This window comes from Lutjanus erythropterus, chromosome 14, assembly GCF_056507025.1.
Source record: "Lutjanus erythropterus isolate fLutEry1 chromosome 14, fLutEry1.hap2, whole genome shotgun sequence".
In the NCBI taxonomy this organism is placed as follows: domain Eukaryota; kingdom Metazoa; phylum Chordata; class Actinopteri; order Lutjaniformes; family Lutjanidae; genus Lutjanus; species Lutjanus erythropterus.
The window spans coordinates 10631756-10651114 of NC_139330.1; the positions used below are offsets into that span (position 1 = coordinate 10631756).

The following is a 19359-nucleotide window of genomic DNA, read 5'->3' on the forward strand; positions in this document are numbered from 1 at the left end:
TTTAATGTTCTACCCAGAGCCGTGTGCTTCTGAAGAACCTGTTTTGAAGAAAGGGGTTGTCCGGGGAGTTGCATTACAGAACCTATTTCATCCAAAGAACCCCTTTTTGATGAAAGAGTTCTTCAGGGATTGTTGAAATCCTAGAAGAACTCTTTCTTCAACTTTCTCATCCTTCTTTGTACCATAATACAAAATGTTTCTCAGGGGTGGGTTCTAGATAAAAGCCTCGGAAAATAAAAAGGTTCAATGTAGAACCTCCTTGAATATAAAATGGGTCTTGGTAGGAGCCCCTTGGTGAGTTCTAGATAAAACCATTGGAAAATAATAATCTGTAGAACATACAGAATGTGTTCTAGGTAAAATTATTAGAATATAAAAGGGTTCTTGGCAGCACCCGCTGACGACCAAAAAGCATTTGCCTATGAGGACAAGCCAAAGAACCCTTTATGGTTCTAATTAGCACTTTTATGTCTAAGAGTGTACTTTTAGGCACAATGTGTTGAAACAAGTGACTTTTTTTAAACAACCTTTTATTGGCTGCCTACAGTACGTTCTCAGGCTTCAGTGGTGTCAGTGGAACCGAGCCAGATGTCCTCGACTCGCACAAATACTGCGTCAAACCCCTCCGTCACAGAATCCACCATCCTGCAACCACACCTCAGGAGAGCTGGACACACGACACAGAACCAATTTTTGGAAGATGTTTGTTTTGTCTGCTTTCTGCTTCCCTGAACTGTGATTATGATTGTATCATCGTGTATCATCGTAGATCGAGGTAAGAGGATTAGACGTTCGTTCTGCCAGAGTGGCTGCTGTGTTGGATTCACAGACGAGGCATGTTAGCCCACCATCTGGGGGAGCAAATATGTTACTCCTCTGCTGCCAGACCACAGCACTGAGTTGAAACACAGTTAAACACACACCTACAATGCAGTCTTTGACATAATGGCACACTTGTACACACAGCTGTTGAAGATCTTCATAAAGAACTAGAACTTACAACTCTTACATTATTGGCATTTTCCAAAATTATAGAAAGTTTTCAGTGATCAAAACATTTGTTTATCATCCACAGGTTTTTAATTTGAAGGACTGCTAGCATTACAGTCTCACAAATAAACTAACTAGACCCATAAAGGGTTCTCTGGCCTTTCCCCATAGGAGAACCCTTTTTGGCTCCTTTTATGAAGGTTTCACTTGGAGCCCTTTCAGAGAGTCCTACCTAGAACCCAACATAAAGGGTTATACCTTGAACAAGCTGTGAAAGGGTCCACTCAGAACCCTCTCTGGGGGTTCTGTCCAAAACCTCTCCACCTCCCCAGGGTGCAAACAAGCATCCAACCAGGGGGTTCTGCTACAAAATGCAACTGCAAGGATTTTATCTAGAACCCAGCGGGGTTTCTACTGAAATCCCTTTTACATTTTATTTGGAGTCCACTCAGGAGATTCTGCCAAAAACCCTTTTATATTCCAAGGCTTTTATCTAGAACCCACACAGGGGGCTCCGCCAAGAACCTTTTTATATTCCAAGGGTTTCATCTAGAGCCCACTGAGGGGTCCTGCCAAGAGTTCTTCAAGCATTCAACAATCTTTGAAGAATTCTTTCTTCCAAAAGGGGTTCTTTGGACAAAAAGGGCTCTTAATAGAACCCTTAGTCTTAGGAAGAATCCTTGACAAACTCTTCATTAAAAATGGGTTCTTCAGAGGCAAATGGATCTGGGTAGAACCTCAGCCTTTCAGAAAGAGCCCTCTTAGAAAACCTTATTTCGAAGAGAATACCTGCGACAACACAAACAGAAAAAGGGATTAAGTGGAGGTTTTCTCTCTCTGCACTCAGAACTCATTTTGCTGTGGTTGTCTGCGACAAAGTGGGAACAGAATTTGCTGGTACACAAAAACTGTCAGCCTGAAGCACAACCAAAACAAAGATGTCGACAACGTGAGTGTGAAAGTGATGGATATGATTTCACAGGACTGTCTGTCTCTCACAGACAAAACAAGCAGATGTGCTTTCAGAACAAGCCTTTTACAGAGACCTTCATCTCTCCCCATCACAAAAGATCATTTGAAATATGCTTCTGCCTTTTTATTGCGGGAGCGATGGACTCTCCCCATGGGTGTGTGTCCCTAAAAAGCCAAGCACTCCCATCCTAATTGCTGAATAGAAGATTGGGCGAGGTTAGGAAAAAAAAAAAGCAATCTGCAAATGTGAGCTGTCAGACAATGGCAGCGAGAGATGAGCCATTAATCAACATGCTCCTCTCATTATCATTAGTGAGAAACGCTGACTGTCCGTGTCTGTGTGACTCTACAGCCCTGCTGGAGTTTTCTCTTGTAACAAAGCCACATCAATACAAAGAGAACTCTCTCTCCAGAGAAATCAGCGGAGAACAACATCAACCCTTGTGCAACAAAAACACTATGTAAGCATTTCTTTATGCTAATCATCTCAAACATGAGAGCAAATGTCAAGCTAATTTACCCCAGCTGCAGGGAAAGAGGAGAAAAGAAACAACTCTTCTGTTATGACTTCATACATTTTTGAGGAGCACCTGCATCTCCGTCTCCCCAACCACAGCACGACAGCCAAAATTCAAAGACAATAGGAAGTTTGTATGTGTTTTGTAAGCATCTTTTGTCTGTTAGTTTTCCAGTAATAAGAGGAAAACAAAGTTGAGGAGTTACCTTCGGGGGGTGCCGTCTTCGTGAGGCTGGATTATAACCACTTTGACGCTGACGGACGTGCGCAGCAGGTCGATCATTTGCTCGTGGGTGAGAGTGGCGACGGCCACCTTGCAGATCTCCACCAGCCGGCTGCCCTGCCTCAGCCCTGCCTTCCAGGCGAAGCCGAAGGGCTCCACGTCCGCCACAATGCCCTCAAAGTTGACGTGGAAACCGAGCTGTCCGAGGCCGTTCCGACGCAAAGTCATCTCCGACGTCTCGCAGCCTCTGGTGGTGATCTGAAACCAGAATCAATGAGTTCATCTTGTTAGCAAACTTGAAAAAATTGATTGCAGTAAGTTGCCTTGAAATTTTGAGTTTTCTCTCTCTGTTTTTTTGTTTTTGTAGTGTAGAAGAAGTCCAGCACATGAAATGGACAGAGGACTGTATGCAATCACACAGAGAACAAACAGAAAACAAACATGAGATAAACAGAGATAGACTGGGGGCTGAGTGATCTTAATATCACTTAATAACAGCTTTCTAAGCTAATACAGTGTATTCATACAGGGGCTGTCAACAGTGTACCACTTGCATCTTTTCTAATAGACGTGTGTGGGTTTTGTTACACAAGAAACACACATACACACACACACACATGCGCAAGAATAAAACTATTAGAGCAGAGAAAAAATCCTGTCCTTAGGCAGAAGAGCACAAACATGTTTGTTTGGCTAATTCATGTAACCTAAAGTTAATAAGAGGGTGCATCAACTGATTTAGCATCAGGGCTGCACAGAGACAGCTAAAACACACATGCACTGCATACACAAGTACACACCAGGCGCTCTAACTACAGCAGTGGGATTAATTTTAACCCGATAGAATTATGTTGCACCTCACTTTTAAACTGCTTAAAATGAGGATGGTTGAATTTATCTTTGAACGGCTGATTAGTTTTAACTCATAACCTACATTAATGTGAATTCTGTTGCACCAAAACTTTAAATCCCAATTTATAATGTGACCTAATATTAACTTTAAACATGCAACTCAGGAGGTGTGACTTTTAAAATGGATGTCTTTCTGAGCTGGATTCGGCAAAATAATGAAGTTTGTCAAAAAAAAACATTTATAAACCAAAGCATAATCTTCATCCGCTGGCAGCTGTTGAACACACTTTGTTCACATCCTGTAAAAAACTGTTCTCTACACCCTTTTCCTCTTAATTCTGGAGACTCCAGCGGGAGCCTTTACCCATGGATACTCGGCAGAAAGTCATTGCTTGTCCAGTTGCGTGCTTGGATGAAACTTAAAGTTGGTTCTTGTCCAATCATGCCCTTGCATGCAAATTAAGTTGCTCACTTGCTCAGCGGTAGCCTAGCTTAAGCTTCTGCTTTAATGCAGCTCAGGTTCAAGTGAAGTTCAGGCGTCCCTCTTGGATCTGCAGCAAAATCTCAGTAAAACACGCGAACCACTCCACTGAGCAGAGATGAAATTATGCAACTGCAGCCTATCAATGTTCACCTTGATGCCTGAGCTTATATATATGTGTAGGTACACACTGGGACTGGACAGTTTCCTCCAAGATTTCTTGTGACACCACTGAGAAAAGAACCTCACACTGCATCCAATGAGCTTTAATCACCCATCAGATTAGTCTTGGTTCAGTTGTGGGTGACTGCCTCCATTTGCCTCAGAGTGGCAGCTGGCTTCAGGGACACATTAACTCAGACTATGGCCTGTCAACACTCCACCAGATTCTCACACTGGCAGAAATCCTACCCCGCTGTGTGAGAGGGGACCAGAGACAACCACGATGGACCTCATGGTGAGACACAACCCTAAAAATTTTATTAACTGAGGTACGGACTCATCATGTTAGTGGCATTTGTTGAGTCACTGTCTCAGTTTTGCAATAAAAAAACAGGCTGAAAGATTCAGTTTTCAAAGACAGATGAAACTAGAGGAGCACTTTGGTGAGATGACCCACAAACTAAACAATCACTCCGCATAAAACATCAAGGGCAAAAGAAATTGGAAATGTGAAGTCCAAAAGCTCTCTGGGGGCAAAGTCTGGAAGTAAATGGCCTGTGTATGAAGAGGACATTGGCCTGGGTATTAGGGACCATGAATCAAGCTGTCCTTTGTCAGAAATTCATTAGGCCTAAATAATAGCTTTCTAAATGCCTTCATCAAGGCCCTTTATCCAGTCCATCCTGAAAATTAATGTGCCCAGGTTCTCCTCCGAATGGCCCAAATCCATAACGGCTGAAGCTAACAGGACACTCATTATCTCACAGGAGGGATTTGTGGCCTGTTAAGTTATTTTGATAAGGACGGTGACATGAAGAATGACATGGTGTGTGTGTGTGTGTGTGTGTGTGTGTGTGTGTGGGGGGGGGGGGGTCTTTCTTTCACTCCAGTTGATAATTTGGCCAACAAGTGTTTCTCAAATGAGAAATTAGAGTTTCTCTGCTGAGCCACCATGAGTAGGCTTACAAGGCTAACTCTGGACTTACTCATTTTAAACCTGGTTTTGCTAAATCCTGATTGGAACTAATTGTAGACTGGGTTGCACCAACAAAGATTAATTTAAGCTTAGTCAACTGGCCTGGGTGTTAGAGACCATGCATCATGCTGCCCGTAGTTAGAAATTCATTACGCCTAAATAATAGCTTTGTAAATGCCTTCATCACGGGCCTTAATGTGGCCAGGTTCCCTTCTGAATGACCCAAACAGGACATTCATTATCTCACAGGAGAAATCTGTGCCCTGTTCGGTTATTTTGACGGTGACATGTATGTGACAGCATGGCAGCGTGGTTGTAGGTCTGTATGCGTGTGTGTGTGTGTGTGTGTGTGTGTGTGTGTGTCCTGCTGACCAAAGTGCTTCCATGCAGAGGCTAATGATGGGCTCTAATGACTGCTGACATAAAATCACAACACTGCCCTGAGCAAACAAACAGTATCAAATCAGTCTCAAATCTGTTGTCAAGCAGTGTTGCTGGCGTTGATCCTCAGTGAGAGGTCTGACAGTCAGAAGCAGCTTTGACATTGATGACACCGTCTGTGGAATCGTGTCTCACAGACGAGACGAAACCTCGACTCCTCTGGGCTGCATGTCTGTGATTCTCATAGGATTCAATTTATGAATGTAGGACAGTGGCTTCTAACATGAGAAAGCACAACTTTGCTTAATGGGCAAGAAAAGCCCGAGCGAGGCATTAACGTCAGCAGCGGCGCTCCTCACCGGCATATGAAGATGCGCAATAAACACATCACAAAGGACTGCCTCAAGCGTGATTAATAAGAAAAATCTGTTTTGTTTACATTAGCCAGGCGTTCACACTCAGACAGGTCACTGTGAACATTTGACCTTTCAGATGCATTCATGGGTGGATGCATGGATGGATACATGGGTCATCCATTCACACCATTCTTCATGTGTTATTTGTTCAAAAAAGCGTGTTGCAGTTAATTTCATTTCTTTATTCAGCGACCAAAGGCTATTCAATGTTTGGTGAATATGTCAGCAATTTACTACACAAACTGTTTAGCTAATATGCATGCTTCAATATTTATTTATTTACTGCATAGTGTCTTTGCAATATTGAACAAAGTTATCACACATTGCATAGATTCTCATATTGTGCAGGCTTGGTTAGTACTGATAAATCAAGCAGCACTTACAGGAAACGAATCAACAACAAATATGGCAATCTATTAATCTGTGTCCAAGCGACTATAAGGATTTATCATCTGGTTATGAAATAGTCTCAATGCCTCTATATGACCTACATAAGATTAAAAGACCATCTGCAAGAAGATCAGCTATTTCTGAATAGCTGTGAATAAACTAGTTTACATTTTTCCAGCCAAAGTTACAGTAAGTAAAGTAAAAAAAAATTAAACACTTGAACTTTTTTCAAAATCAATTCAGCGTAAAAAAGTCAGAAAATGCTGTTTTCAGCCTCTCAACTATGGAAATTTCCCACTTTTCTTCATGTATTATTATATTAAACTGAATATCTTTGGGCTATAAAATGTCAAAACAAGACATTTAAAAGCTTTGAAAAAACTGGGATGGACATATTTCACTATTGTCTGACATTTTATAGATGCTGCAGCTGCACCTTATACTGCGTTTGCTGCCGAATGCTTTTGCACCTTACTACATGTATTAATGTACAATGAGTGTAAAATTATATTTTTTCTACTCTTAACTGTATTTCCTACTTTAGATTGCTTATTTTTGTAGTGTCATTTTAACTGCTGTCGTCTTTTATCATATTCGTATTGTTAATTGTAACTTTATTCTCTACTACTTTCTTTCATTCCTGTCGATTTATTCTTTGGAAATGTGTGTGAATACAAGCACGATTTGAGGATGATGAAACTGCATGTCACTGTGCATGCATAATGACAATAAAGTTCTTGAGTCTTGAGCATGACAATTCATTTCAATCTTTGTTGTTATTTAATAACTGCTAATAAAACAGTTTGTTAAGCAGCAAGTAAAAACTGACTTTGTACAAGCAGATTTTTGACTCATTTGTTCTATCACTCAAATCTGTAGCAGATACGGTCATTTGGTTTTCATCTGTCTGTCATTCGTAATCCTGCTGATGCATACAGTACAAAAGAAACATAAACAAAATGTGGGAGACCGACTGTATTCTGTTCAGGAAATGAAAAAAAAGCATACAAGGCATCCGAGCCAAAATGACTTGTCTCATAAAAGCCGAACACGCGGCCACCCAGTTCAGCAACACCCCAGAGAGCAGGACGTTATCACAAAGCTTTTAGTTGTGCTCCCACACTGGGCTCCTCTGTATGTTACAGTCGCCAATCTGTTCACTCTGGTTCGCATTACATCACACGTCTGGCAGTCTGTAAATCCTCTCAATGAAACATGATTCGAGTCAACCTCTGGGACGTTACAGACACCTATGGGACAAAGTATGCGCGGTCAGCTCGCACCCAAAAGTGCCGACTGCTGTCGCTCCACTGTCTGTGTGAAGCTCACCTACTTATTAATACTTATTCTGAGCTTGTTCCCTGCAAAATATCCCTCATAAATCCCGTGGGTGAGCGGGCAGTAAATGTGAGAGGGTATTAGCATAGTGAATGAGGAAGTGATGTCCTTTGGCTAATCACAAATGCTAATATATCCTGCACTGTCCTTTCTTATGATGAGTTGAGTAGACGCTGAATGACACCCGTGTCCTTTAAAGATTAATTATGGTAAATACTTCTTGAGGATCTTGTGGGTTTTTTGGTGGCTGGGCGATGCAAAATCCAGGCTTGGGGAGTAACAGATTACTTGTAATGGGATTATGTACACAGGATATAAAAGTATAACTGTATTCCATCACAGTTACAGGAAAAAAAACAGGTAATCAGATTACAGATTCTTTGAGTAAAAATTGAGATTATTAGCAGGATTATAATTTTAACATAGATCTTAAAATAAGGAGCAATATACTACCATGCATAGTGTGCACACATTACAAGATTTGAGGAGTCTCAGCTTTGCAGTCATGAAAAAGTTGGTGAAAAAAAATGCTACACCGGGTGGAAATTTCAACAGAAAACATGAACAGCATCACAGTATCATCACCAAAGGACTTGACGTCTAATTTAAAGAAACATCTATAGGTAAAAAAAAACATTAGCTACAAAGAACAACCACATACTCATGCATAACAAAAAAGGAAAGGCTGAACAAAAAATTAATGAACCTAAAAATGAACATAAACCATGGCTAAACAATTTCACCATATTTGGTACTGAGGTTATCCAGTTACATTAATTTAAGGTTATGATACTTGGATTACTGCCTACATTTTTAACAGGTATGATTAAAGTAACCCTCCCAACTTTGACTCACTCTAATTTCTAAGAGTTCATTACAAAAGGTGATAATAAATAATCATCTCGGCCTGGCCTGATCCTCAGAAGAACGGGGTCTTTGTTACTGTTTTCAGCAGGAAATGGATCACTACTTCCAATTTCTTGGCTGAACCAATGATAGGCTGGCGAGGATCTGTCGGAAATTTCTAAACTGTTGATGAGGTTGCCAAAGGGATAAGAAGAGTATGCAGGCAGGCAGAAATAAGGTCATGCACAGCTCAGGTTTGGATTTTGGGATTCAACCTCAATGTTATTTAAAGGGAACAAAGGGCTGCCTGATTAGAGTTTCAGTAAACAAAGCATGGGAACTAGAATAGGAAAAGCAAGGAGCGGAAACAAGGCATCGGATGCCAGATTCCAGGCTTGAGGAACCAGGTGTTTTTACCTATTTTTATTTTTCTAGACTTGAAAGCTCCCAAGACCAGGCTTGGGGAGTAATAGATTACATGTGACAGGATTACCTGAGTAGGATACAAAAATGGTTACTGGATTCAATTATAGCTACAGAAAACAAAGATGTTATCAGATTTCAGTTTCATTTAGTAAATATGGGGATAATTTAGCAGGATTAGAATTTTAAAATACATTTCAACATAAAGAACGATATACTTTCATGTGCACAAACATTACAACACACATAAGTCTCACAACACTACTCTGGTCTCAGTAAAACCAGCTTATCTTACAAACAGTTCATCATCGAGGCCTCTGGTGAAATAAATGCTTCTCTGGGTGGAAATTTTAATGATATTTTGTCTTTAAATCAGAAAATATGAACAACATCACAGTACGGTGAGAGTTCTGCCTTCAGCTGTGAAAATACTGTCATGGTCCAGGAACTGAACATCTATTCTAAAGAAACATTTACAGGAAAGACCCACTGCTTATGTTAGCTATACAGACCCACTGCTATCTGCAGACCAACCGCTAATGTTCGCTAAACAGAACAACCCCTAACATTACAGATCAATTGCTAACATTAGCTACATACAGATTCAGTTACCTGTCAATGCTATTACAACTACAAAGACTACTGCTAGTATTTACTACAACTTATGGTAGTTTATTTGAATTTTGCATGTGAGAAATAACATTTAAATGTGCACAATTATAGATATTTAATCTAAAAATGCATTCATGCATAACAGGGAGGAACAGCTGGACAATTAATATATCTAACAATTAACATAAAACACTTTATTAGGCTAAACAACTTCAACATTATTTCTTACAGAGACAATCCAAAAGTAACAGAACTGATTTTAACAGGTAAGTAGTAACTGTATCGGGATATATCTTTAAGAGAAGCCTCCCAACCCTGACTGAAATCCACTTGACCCCAAAAATCACACAATGTAACGAGGGCCACTGAGTTGTACAGATGGTCAAGGCAGAAAATGGGGATGAGGAAACTAAGTGGGTAGCTCTCCGTAGGAGCGAAGTAGTCTGAGGCCAAGAGTCCTCTATTCTTAGTCCGTCAGACCCAAAAAAATGTGTCTGTGTTGCCTCTCTTCCCCTTCAAAACTGGGTTGGTGTCCTGTTTAAGCTGCCTCCTCCTGTACCTGCACCCAAGCATCCACGAAAACTAAGAACGGGCCGCAATCACATCATCGCTAATCTGTCACTCCATTAAATTAACTGTCTGCTGCAGCAGGGAGTGGCTTCGGCTTTGCTTTTTTTTTTTTTTTGAAAGGTTTATCCTGATCAAGAGCAGGACATCATCTGTACTTGTGTGACTGAAACGATTGACTGTACACCTCTACTGATTCTACTGTGATGAGCCAAGGAAAGCCATCACCGGGAGGCCCGTAATCCTCTCTGGAGTCTATTGAGTTCACTTTACAGCTCCCGCCTCTGTACAACCCAAACAGGACCAGGTAGACCAGACAGAGGAAAACAAAGACGTGTTGGGTTCGTTCTGTGAGCCACATTCTTATGTTGAGGAAAAAGGCAGCGAAAGAAACACAAGGAAAGAAAATAAAAGACTGGAAGCTCAGTGTAGAGTTGCAACACATGAGACTTGACAGGATAGATATAGGTTAAACAAGCAACGGTTCTGCTGACATAATGATGAAAATAAAATAACAAGGCTTGTGGTAAGTAGTAAAGCTACAATGGCAAGAACAATATTTGCAGAATGCATTGTTTCACCACAGAGAGACCACAACTATCCCAAAGTAAAACGCCTCGCTGCACCATATAAAGTAAAGGCAGCCATTTTCCTTCATATGCCGTGCAGCGTATGTGTGAAACACAGTCATAATAGATTTACTGGGCAATTCTGATGACAGAGTACTACTCCGAGTTTTATGGGAGTCACTTTTTAGGCAGAATATACTGGCGGTCAGCTCCGTACAGTTGTGGTAAATTACATATTTATATGCATACACTCTACATGATTATTTCACTTTCGCTTTAAATAAAATGTTATTGTACTATAAAAAAAAACTAAATTACGTTTCATGACAGCATTCTACAGCAGGGTGACAAATTAAAGGAACAAAGTTTCATATTTCAAAATGTGTCACCGGTCTACAAGCAGACTTGGCATCCTGTACAACCTGGCTGAGCCAACATCCACATTTTATTTCTTTATCTGTAAAGCAAACTACTCAGTCAGATAGCAGTTAGGTAATTCCCTTGCAATTTCAAGCAGTTCCAAGCACTTTCCAGCCTTGAAAACACTACAGTAAATCCTGTGACAATCATACTACTGACTTGCTTAAGACAGGCCTCTTGTATATATTAAGGGAAAACATAGGGGTCTATGGATGGACATTTTCTCCGGACATTATCTGGAGCTGCCCTTTCACATGTAGCACAAAACATGTGCTGCACAATATGGTTAAAATATATATATATTGCGATTATTTTGACAGAAACAAATCACTGACTGACAAGTTTTGCATCACATTTTCATTGACACGTAAAAACAAGAAAATCAAGATGATAAGAACAAGATTTGCAGGTCAAGGCATCTCTGCTGTTTTGTCACTCATCCTTTAGATATTGCACTGAGCCATACTGCAATTGTGATAATATTTAGATTAACTGAGCAGCCCTACACATAACAGGAGACAGTCTGTGTTAAAAGCATTCTCACCTACTACAGTAAATTCCATCTGGTTTAAGTGAGGGGTGTAACCTCTGCAGAGCCAACAGGAGGCAGGACATTCCCATGATAGAAACATCATCAACACAACCACTCCCTTACTCTGAATTCTCCAGACAATGACCCGCTCTATTTATACATCAATCGGATGTTACACAAACTGCACTGGAGAGCAGGCAGAGTCAAGTCCCTTTAATGTCCAATCCAATCGATTCAGATATTTGCATTTTCACGAGCAGCTCCCCCAGGTAATGCTTAGATAAATTCAGGGTTACAGTGCATGTGTGAAAGTGACTGTACTGACCACCAGGGTCCACAAATGTTCTCTTTCTATAAGAGTGACCAAACTGAGCCACAGGTGAAGATGAATGCAGCATGCATAGGGAGGTACAGCCTAGATTATTCTTTATATAGATACAAAAAATTATGATGATGTCTCTGATTTACTTTCCTGGCGCACAAAAACTGCTCTGTGCCAGAACAAGCAAAGGTTTCAGGAATAATTGTCTAATTTAGATGCTGAAGTTATTTTTTTTTTAATCCGTCAGTGGATGTTTATGTATTATGTTTCACTTTAGCCAATTCATTTCACAATTTTGTGACAGACCACTGGCATGATGACTTAATTGTTTTTACTGTAATATAGTCATTATATTAAAAACAACTGGTGCCAAACTAGAACGAAACCCTCAATTAACCACAGAGAAATCAAACAGAGAATGAATGACTCCCTTTGTGAGGTGGATGCAGTGTTTTATCTGTGAGATCTAATTCTACGATATGATTCGAGGCCGACACCGAAGACACGACCATGAAGTATGCTACAAAGGATCAGTTAGCCCCCCCTCGGTCTAATCCAGCAGATATTAAGTCTTCTAAAATGACTGAGATAATTACAGTTGAGTCTTTAAGGATCTTACCTCCAGTCTTTGCACCATCTCCCGGATGTCCTCTCCACAGTTGTCGTGGGCCGACAGCATGATACACTCCCCGCGCTCATAGAAGATCTTAATGCTCATAATCCCTGAGGTCCATCCAATGACGTCACGACAAGAGCAGTTGAAAACCACGTTCTTGGATTCTTCCTCGATGAGCACAATAAACTCGTTGGAAATGCCGAGCAAGCAGTCCACGTCTATCGACTGGCCGAAGTCCCGGGCGCGGACGCTCCAGGTGATGGCTCCCACGCTGAACAGGTGCGCGTCCTTCCGCGGTTTCACCTTCTCCTTCTTCTTGGCTCCGAGGGTGATGAAGCTGAATTTGACGGCGCTGTCGATAGTAGCCGTGCTGACAAAGTTCTCGGCCAGGTCCTTCAGGTACTCCTGCCGCGTACGAGTCGCCATGGCTCGGAACTTCTCGGACTTGTGCGCGGCATTTTCTCCGTTGATGACCTTGGCGAGCAGGAAGTCCCTGAAAACCGCCGACTTTGGGAAAGTTACAGACTTGGGAATAGGAGGGCCGAAGGGAGGCACGTCTTTAGATCTGGACACGGCCACGCTGGAAGACAGGATGGAATCGAAGAATCAAATGTAGCGGTGACAGACAGTTAAAGGGACAGTTCACCCAAAATAAACTACTACTGATTTCTTACCTGTAATGCTGTTTATCCATCTAGATTGTTTTGATGTGAGTTGCAGAGTTTTGGAGATATCAATATCAGAAACTGTGTTTGCCTTCTTTCTAATATAATGGGACTTGACTGCACTCAGCTTGTGTTGATCAAAGCACCTTTCCCTTCCAGAAATCATGACCCAGTTTTTCAAGATAATTCACAGTCCCTGCTGTGCTCAGCTGCTCTGCTGAGTTTATAAATGCTCACTTGCTAACAATGCTCACAAAGTTCATGGTCTTCTCACAAGCTCGCCCAAAATTGCTTGATGTTTTTGGCATTTTCACATCTGATGTAAAACAACTGAAAGGGTGCCCTTGTACAAGTACTTGGGTGTAAGGGTAGATGACAAGCTTTCATTTTATGTTCATATAATTAATCTCATTAGGAAGCTCACAGTGAAAATTGGCTTTTATTGTAGAAATAAATCTTGTCTTAACTTTCAGTGCCAAGAGAAAACTTATGGAGGCAACTTTTCTGTCTGTGATGGATCATGGTGACATACTGTAAACACATGTGGCCTCCTCCATTGTCCGTAGCCTTGATTCAGTACACCGTGCATCTCTACGTTTCATTAAAAATGCAACATCTCTCAATCGCCACTGCATTCTTTATGATATGGTGGGTTGGACGTCATTGACCACTCATAGACAACAGCACAGGTATATTTTGAACTATAAAGCAATACTGGGTAAACTTCCAGCTTGCTTCTGAATGTATTGATGGAGTTTTTGGTGCTGAGTGCCATGTAGCTCTATTATACTGGAGAGAAGGCAGACATCTCTATCTAAACTATATATTTTTGATTTTGGGGTGAACTGTCCCTTACAGTGGAACTAAGAGAAGTGAAGGAATATTGAACAGTATGTTTAATGAGCTGCCATTTGAAGAGCGTTGAAATTATATGGCCTTGAGGGAAATTATTTCTGGTGGAAAGACTGAGAGGAGCTCAGACTAATCTCGGTCTGTTCAACAAACGCTATGTTATTAACAAGAGTCGTCTTGACTTCAGAAACACTCAAGGAGAGAGTCGTAAGTCATAATTTCAAGGTGTCTCTGAAGATAATAACTGTATCATCATTGAACAGATCAAAAGAACCTTGTGATTCCCGCACATTACTATGAAGTCATGAGAGAAACCACAGAAAGCACTCAGCAGGCTATTATTATTATTCTTTCAAATTAAGTGCTCTTAAAACTTCATGTAGAGCCATTTGGCATGAGGACATTTATGCAAAGCACATCAGAAGATAAACACATTCCCCTAAATTGTCTTAGCTCGTGTCTTATCCCACAGTAAGGAGTGAAATAGCTGTGAGAGAGCCTCGCAGGGTTGTTCTATTTACCTGTAGCAGACGTTATCAGTGCAGGGGTTGTGGACTTTGACGATGACAAACACATGTTGGAAATGGGAGCGGATGTTTTTGGGAGTGAAAGGAAGGGCCCCGGGCTCCTGGAACACTATGGTGACGATATCGTTGCCGATGTGCCTCTTCCGTAATAACTGTGAGTCAAATACAAGGAGAAAAGGCGTCACACAAAGCAGGACTATTCAACTTCAAGGAAAATCACTGAGGGCTCGTGGCCAACACAGAACATTTATAATGTCTCGATAAGTAGCACTAAATTATGGGCTACATATAATTCTTACAGTATAGTGTTAATGGATGTATTACTACATGGAATGAAGAAGTGACTCACATCCGTTTTCTTTCACTTTAATGGTATCATTATAATCAATTTCGACAGCAGCCAGTCCAAAAAAAATGGGAAAGCTATTATAACAAGAAATGCAGAAAGTTACTATTTAAATCATCCATGTTTGCTCTCTACATCTGAGCCTTTCTTACCCTCAGCTGTTTATAAACTACAGGTCATATTAACTTTTTAGAAGCAGGTCATTATCAGTATCAGATGAGAAAAATCAAAATATTGTGCACACACCAGATTTATGACTTGAAGGACATAATTATTTCTGCTTTTTAATATCGTGATAACACAGTCACAGTTTTTGGTATTGTTTCCTTCCTACTTCTGACAGGTCCATATCCAAAAATGTAAAAAAAAAACAAACAAACAAAAAAAAACAAAAAACAAGAATATAGTGGCCTATAATTTCCTAAACAACACTTCAGAACAGACAAAGCTCCATGTCCGTATTTCTTAAAGGTGAAAACAGTGAACCAGTATCCAGACTAATAATAAGTAGGCCTGCTTGAATTATCATAAACAAAAATATTTGCACTTTCACTAAGACAGCATTACAAACCTTAATCAGGTGGTCTGCTACTACCACTAATATCAGTTACATACTTTCTGAGGACAACATGAGGCTTGACTGAGCGACCTGAACTGCAGGTGCAGGCTGGGTGTAATCCCACTGCAACCAATCACAGGACAGAGGTGCTTTACATAACCAACACCATATTGGTTCCAGGGTTAATGTTTTTCTCACTTGCTCAGTTGGGCACTTGATCTTACTTTTTATGTGCCCCTGTACAAGTTGTTTATTTTTTAGTGGTTATCAAATAACAGCACAGACAAAATTAATTGCTGTCTTTAAGCTCAGGATTCAACATCTATAAAACCTCATTAGACAGTGAAAAATGTCAGTGCCAAGTCCGAGGTGGTGTCTTCAAATGTCTTGTTTTGTCAGTCCAAACCCCAAGGTATTTGGTTAAATATGATAATAAATTAAGTAAAGCAGGAAATCTTGGTCCAGTCCTGGTACAGTCTACAGGTCAGATGTCTCAAAAAAGCTCAGAGAAATGTCCCTCAATTTTATTTATCATACCACACACCTGCCAGCCTAATTTACAGGCAGCCACAGAAAATATCTGAAAATTGAACTGAACAGGCCCGATGTAAAGGGTAAATATAGTGCGAGAGTTCAAGAGGACACAGATTTAGATCTATTTATAGGTTAATTCTCAGTGGTTTGAAAGCATTTGAAAGGACACGTCAAGGAAATCCCCGTAACATTTCATTGTTGAGTGACAAATGTCTGCACCCGCACCACAAGCAGAAGACCAATCCATTTACAGAGGTTTAAACAGATTTATTTACTGATACAGTTTCATGTTTTTGTATTCATGGTTTTATATTTATAAAGGGCTTTTTGAGATGTTTTCTACAATTTGGGCTTTTTTTGGATGAGGCAGACATATTCAGCTGAACCAAATTGAGACTGCTTGTATTGTTGGATTGTGCAGGTGGTTAACCTCATTCTCTGCCTGCTATGAAGTTGTCAGTGAGGGTCAGCAAGAGCTCGAAACAAGCAGGATTAGAGGTTACAGAGGTGAATTGGAAAGGATGATGGGATGAGTGAGGCAAGAAAGATTACCAGCAGGGATTAAGCTGAACTATACCGCTCTGAGAAACACAATTGGAGCAGGAGAAAAGAAGGAGCTCCCGCCCAAATCCTGCCAATCAGACGCCTCAGATGCACATGGTGGATTCGGATCCTGCCCCTGACTCACTTACCACCTCCTTCACTGTTAATATCTCTGCAGGGTTGCACCCACAGCTTTTATTAAGGGCTCAGAAAGCACTTCCACAGAAGGAGAGCAGAGACTAAGATGAACTGTGTAATCGTGGCTTCATCGGGCCGCCGCTCGCCAGTCCGCCGCTACATCCACTTAATTCCACTTGTTAGCGGAGACAGACACAGAGGCCCGTCTAATACCACGGCAGGTCCGGCCCCTGGGGATGCATTGATTAAAATCCTACTATGGGGTAGCGTTACCATGGCAATGTTCATGCTTTCAGCTGATAGGTCATTACCGCGGCAAAACGAGCCTCTGGGGAAGATTGAAGGGAGCCGGGATTGAAGATATCCTAAGAGGAAGCTACTCACAGGGACCGCCATTAAACACCGGTTCACCATGCAGCACAGCAAACACGGTGGTCTGCTGGAGGAGATGGAGTGTGAGGAGTTTACTGACCTGCTGTCTGTTGTTGGGGGTGTAGGGGAGCATGGTGGACACGTGAAACATCAGTTCGTAGTCCTTATAGGTGGTGTAGAGAGAGTGTGTGCCCGTGGAGTCCGCTGTAACACAGGACAGGGCAGTTAAGATCTTCGGCCTCATCAAAAAAGGTCAAATGAACTGATGATGTAATTTAACAGGAATAAAGATTGACGGCATAATATACAACATTTACCTACAAAAAAAACCCTTTAAATCATCAATTATGACCTTCTAGATGTGTATAGTGGTGGCTGCCCTCTGCCTGTGTTCCTCATTATTTTAATTTTGGGACACTTTACCAACCAAAAATGTTGCTATAACTATCTTTCTAGTCATTTACAAACAGTTTAAACAAATCTTAAATCGAGAAATTTTAATGGTGCTCAACAATGACCGCCCACTTTTTCAACTGCTCCGTTTCCAGAAGTGAATTTCCCATTCACTGATGTTTCAGGAAATGCTTATATAAAGAGAAAGGGCCTGCCTTCTCGTCAATATAATAGAACTAAATGGCATTTATCCTCGGTTACTCAAAGCACCAAACAAAATACACTTAAAAATATACAAAAATCATGACCAGGTAACTGAAGATAATCCACAGACCTTGTTGTCAGCAGTGTCATGTAGGAACTACTTTCTTCTAGTGAAGAAGAAAGTAGTTCCAGTAGATTCTAAAGTAGATCCATTAGATTCTACTGCAGAAAATAGCTCCTGCATAAAACTTAGATCGATGAGCATGCTCTGTGCTTAATGGTTTACACCAAAGGTACCAAAATCTGATATAAAACGATGAGGCATTTTTCGATTTTCAATCGTACTGAAGCAATTTGGTCAGTGACATAAAATGAGCAAAGTACAAAGTGTGTGGTCTTGCACTCTGTGAAGCTTTGGTCTGATGTGTGTTTTGTCTTACTCTTGTTATCCAGCTGAGCTCTGTACTTGGTGAAGCCTTTGAGGCGCACCCTCTGACCGAGCAGATCCAGGAACTCATCCAGCGCTGGCCCGGCGCTCTCGTTGTTGTACATCTCTTCTTCTGTGCTCTGGCCCGCCTTGCAGTAAAGCACTCCCACCTTGTGCTGGAAGCTTAGCTGGAATGAGGAACATACACAGACACTCAGTGAGTGAATGCAATTTCCTGTCGCTGATATGTAACACACCCCACTCACACATACTGTACATTATGCACTCAAAGCATGCGAGTGCCCACTTTCCATCATGTCACAGCTAATGTGAAGGCCTTCATAACCCTTCTCGGAGAGAGCTGAAATCCCCTTTTGTGGAGCCAGGCCGTGAACTCTCAGGAGCTCCAAGCAGAGCATAAATCAAGCTGAGCTAATAGCTGCTACTTAAGAGCAGCTGTGGAGCAACGAGGGAGACATATAGCAGGATAGCTTTGGTTTACAGCAGAAAACTCTATGAGCTGCCAGCAGCAGCATTTTTAATCCTTTCTAAAAACACTTCCTCCAGCAATACTTTTGTTTTTATAAAGTCCTCATTGCGCTCTTAGAAATAAGGGTTCAAAAAGAGTCTGTCCTTTTGAAGCAAGGGTTCTCTTGTTGGGGAAAAGCCAAAGAACCTGTTATGGTTCTAATTAGTACCTTAATTTCTAAGAGTGATGCAGCAGTGAAATAACACTAACAGGCACTGAATGGCAACAGCATTGATCTCCCATCACTGCGTTAATAATACTCTTAATTCAGTGACTGTTCAACAAAGAGCGCCTCAATAAAGATAAATGTCTTATTCACAAAGAGGAGCATTCATAGAAACAGACAGGCCAGCCAAATCTCGCAGGTTTTCACTGCAAGCATTAATATTATCCAGCAATGACAGGACTGATATGAACTTGTCTCACACAGAGACAGGAAGAAATAAAACATCCGGAGTGATTCTTCTTGCGCGGTGAGAGCGAGAGAGAGCCCTCTCTGCCGACATGAATCTTTCATGGCTTATAGCTCTCTGACGCCGGCCAAGAAGGAGAGTCAAAGAGGAAAAAATAGATGAAAAAAAAAAGATGAAAAAATAGCCTCCTGCGTTTGGCACCTGTTGCTCAGTATTCACAGCTGAGGACAGCGTGATCTTGACCCGGGGTAA

At 41.2% G+C, this 19359-nt stretch overlaps 1 protein-coding gene across 1 annotated transcript in view; it reads right to left on the bottom strand.

Moving 5' to 3' along the window:
* sipa1l2a (signal-induced proliferation-associated 1like 2, genome duplicate a) overlaps window positions 1–19359 on the bottom strand; it is a 120827-nt gene that overhangs the window by 41376 nt on the left and 60092 nt on the right. Inside the window, exons 5-9 of the mRNA XM_084736509.1 lie at window positions 18179–18353; window positions 17242–17345; window positions 14644–14801; window positions 12609–13185; window positions 2686–2960 (exon numbers count right to left, since the gene is read on the bottom strand). Coding sequence (XP_084592635.1) covers window positions 2686–2960; window positions 12609–13185; window positions 14644–14801; window positions 17242–17345; window positions 18179–18353 — 1289 coding nt within the window. The remainder of the gene's footprint in view (window positions 1–2685; window positions 2961–12608; window positions 13186–14643; window positions 14802–17241; window positions 17346–18178; window positions 18354–19359) is intronic.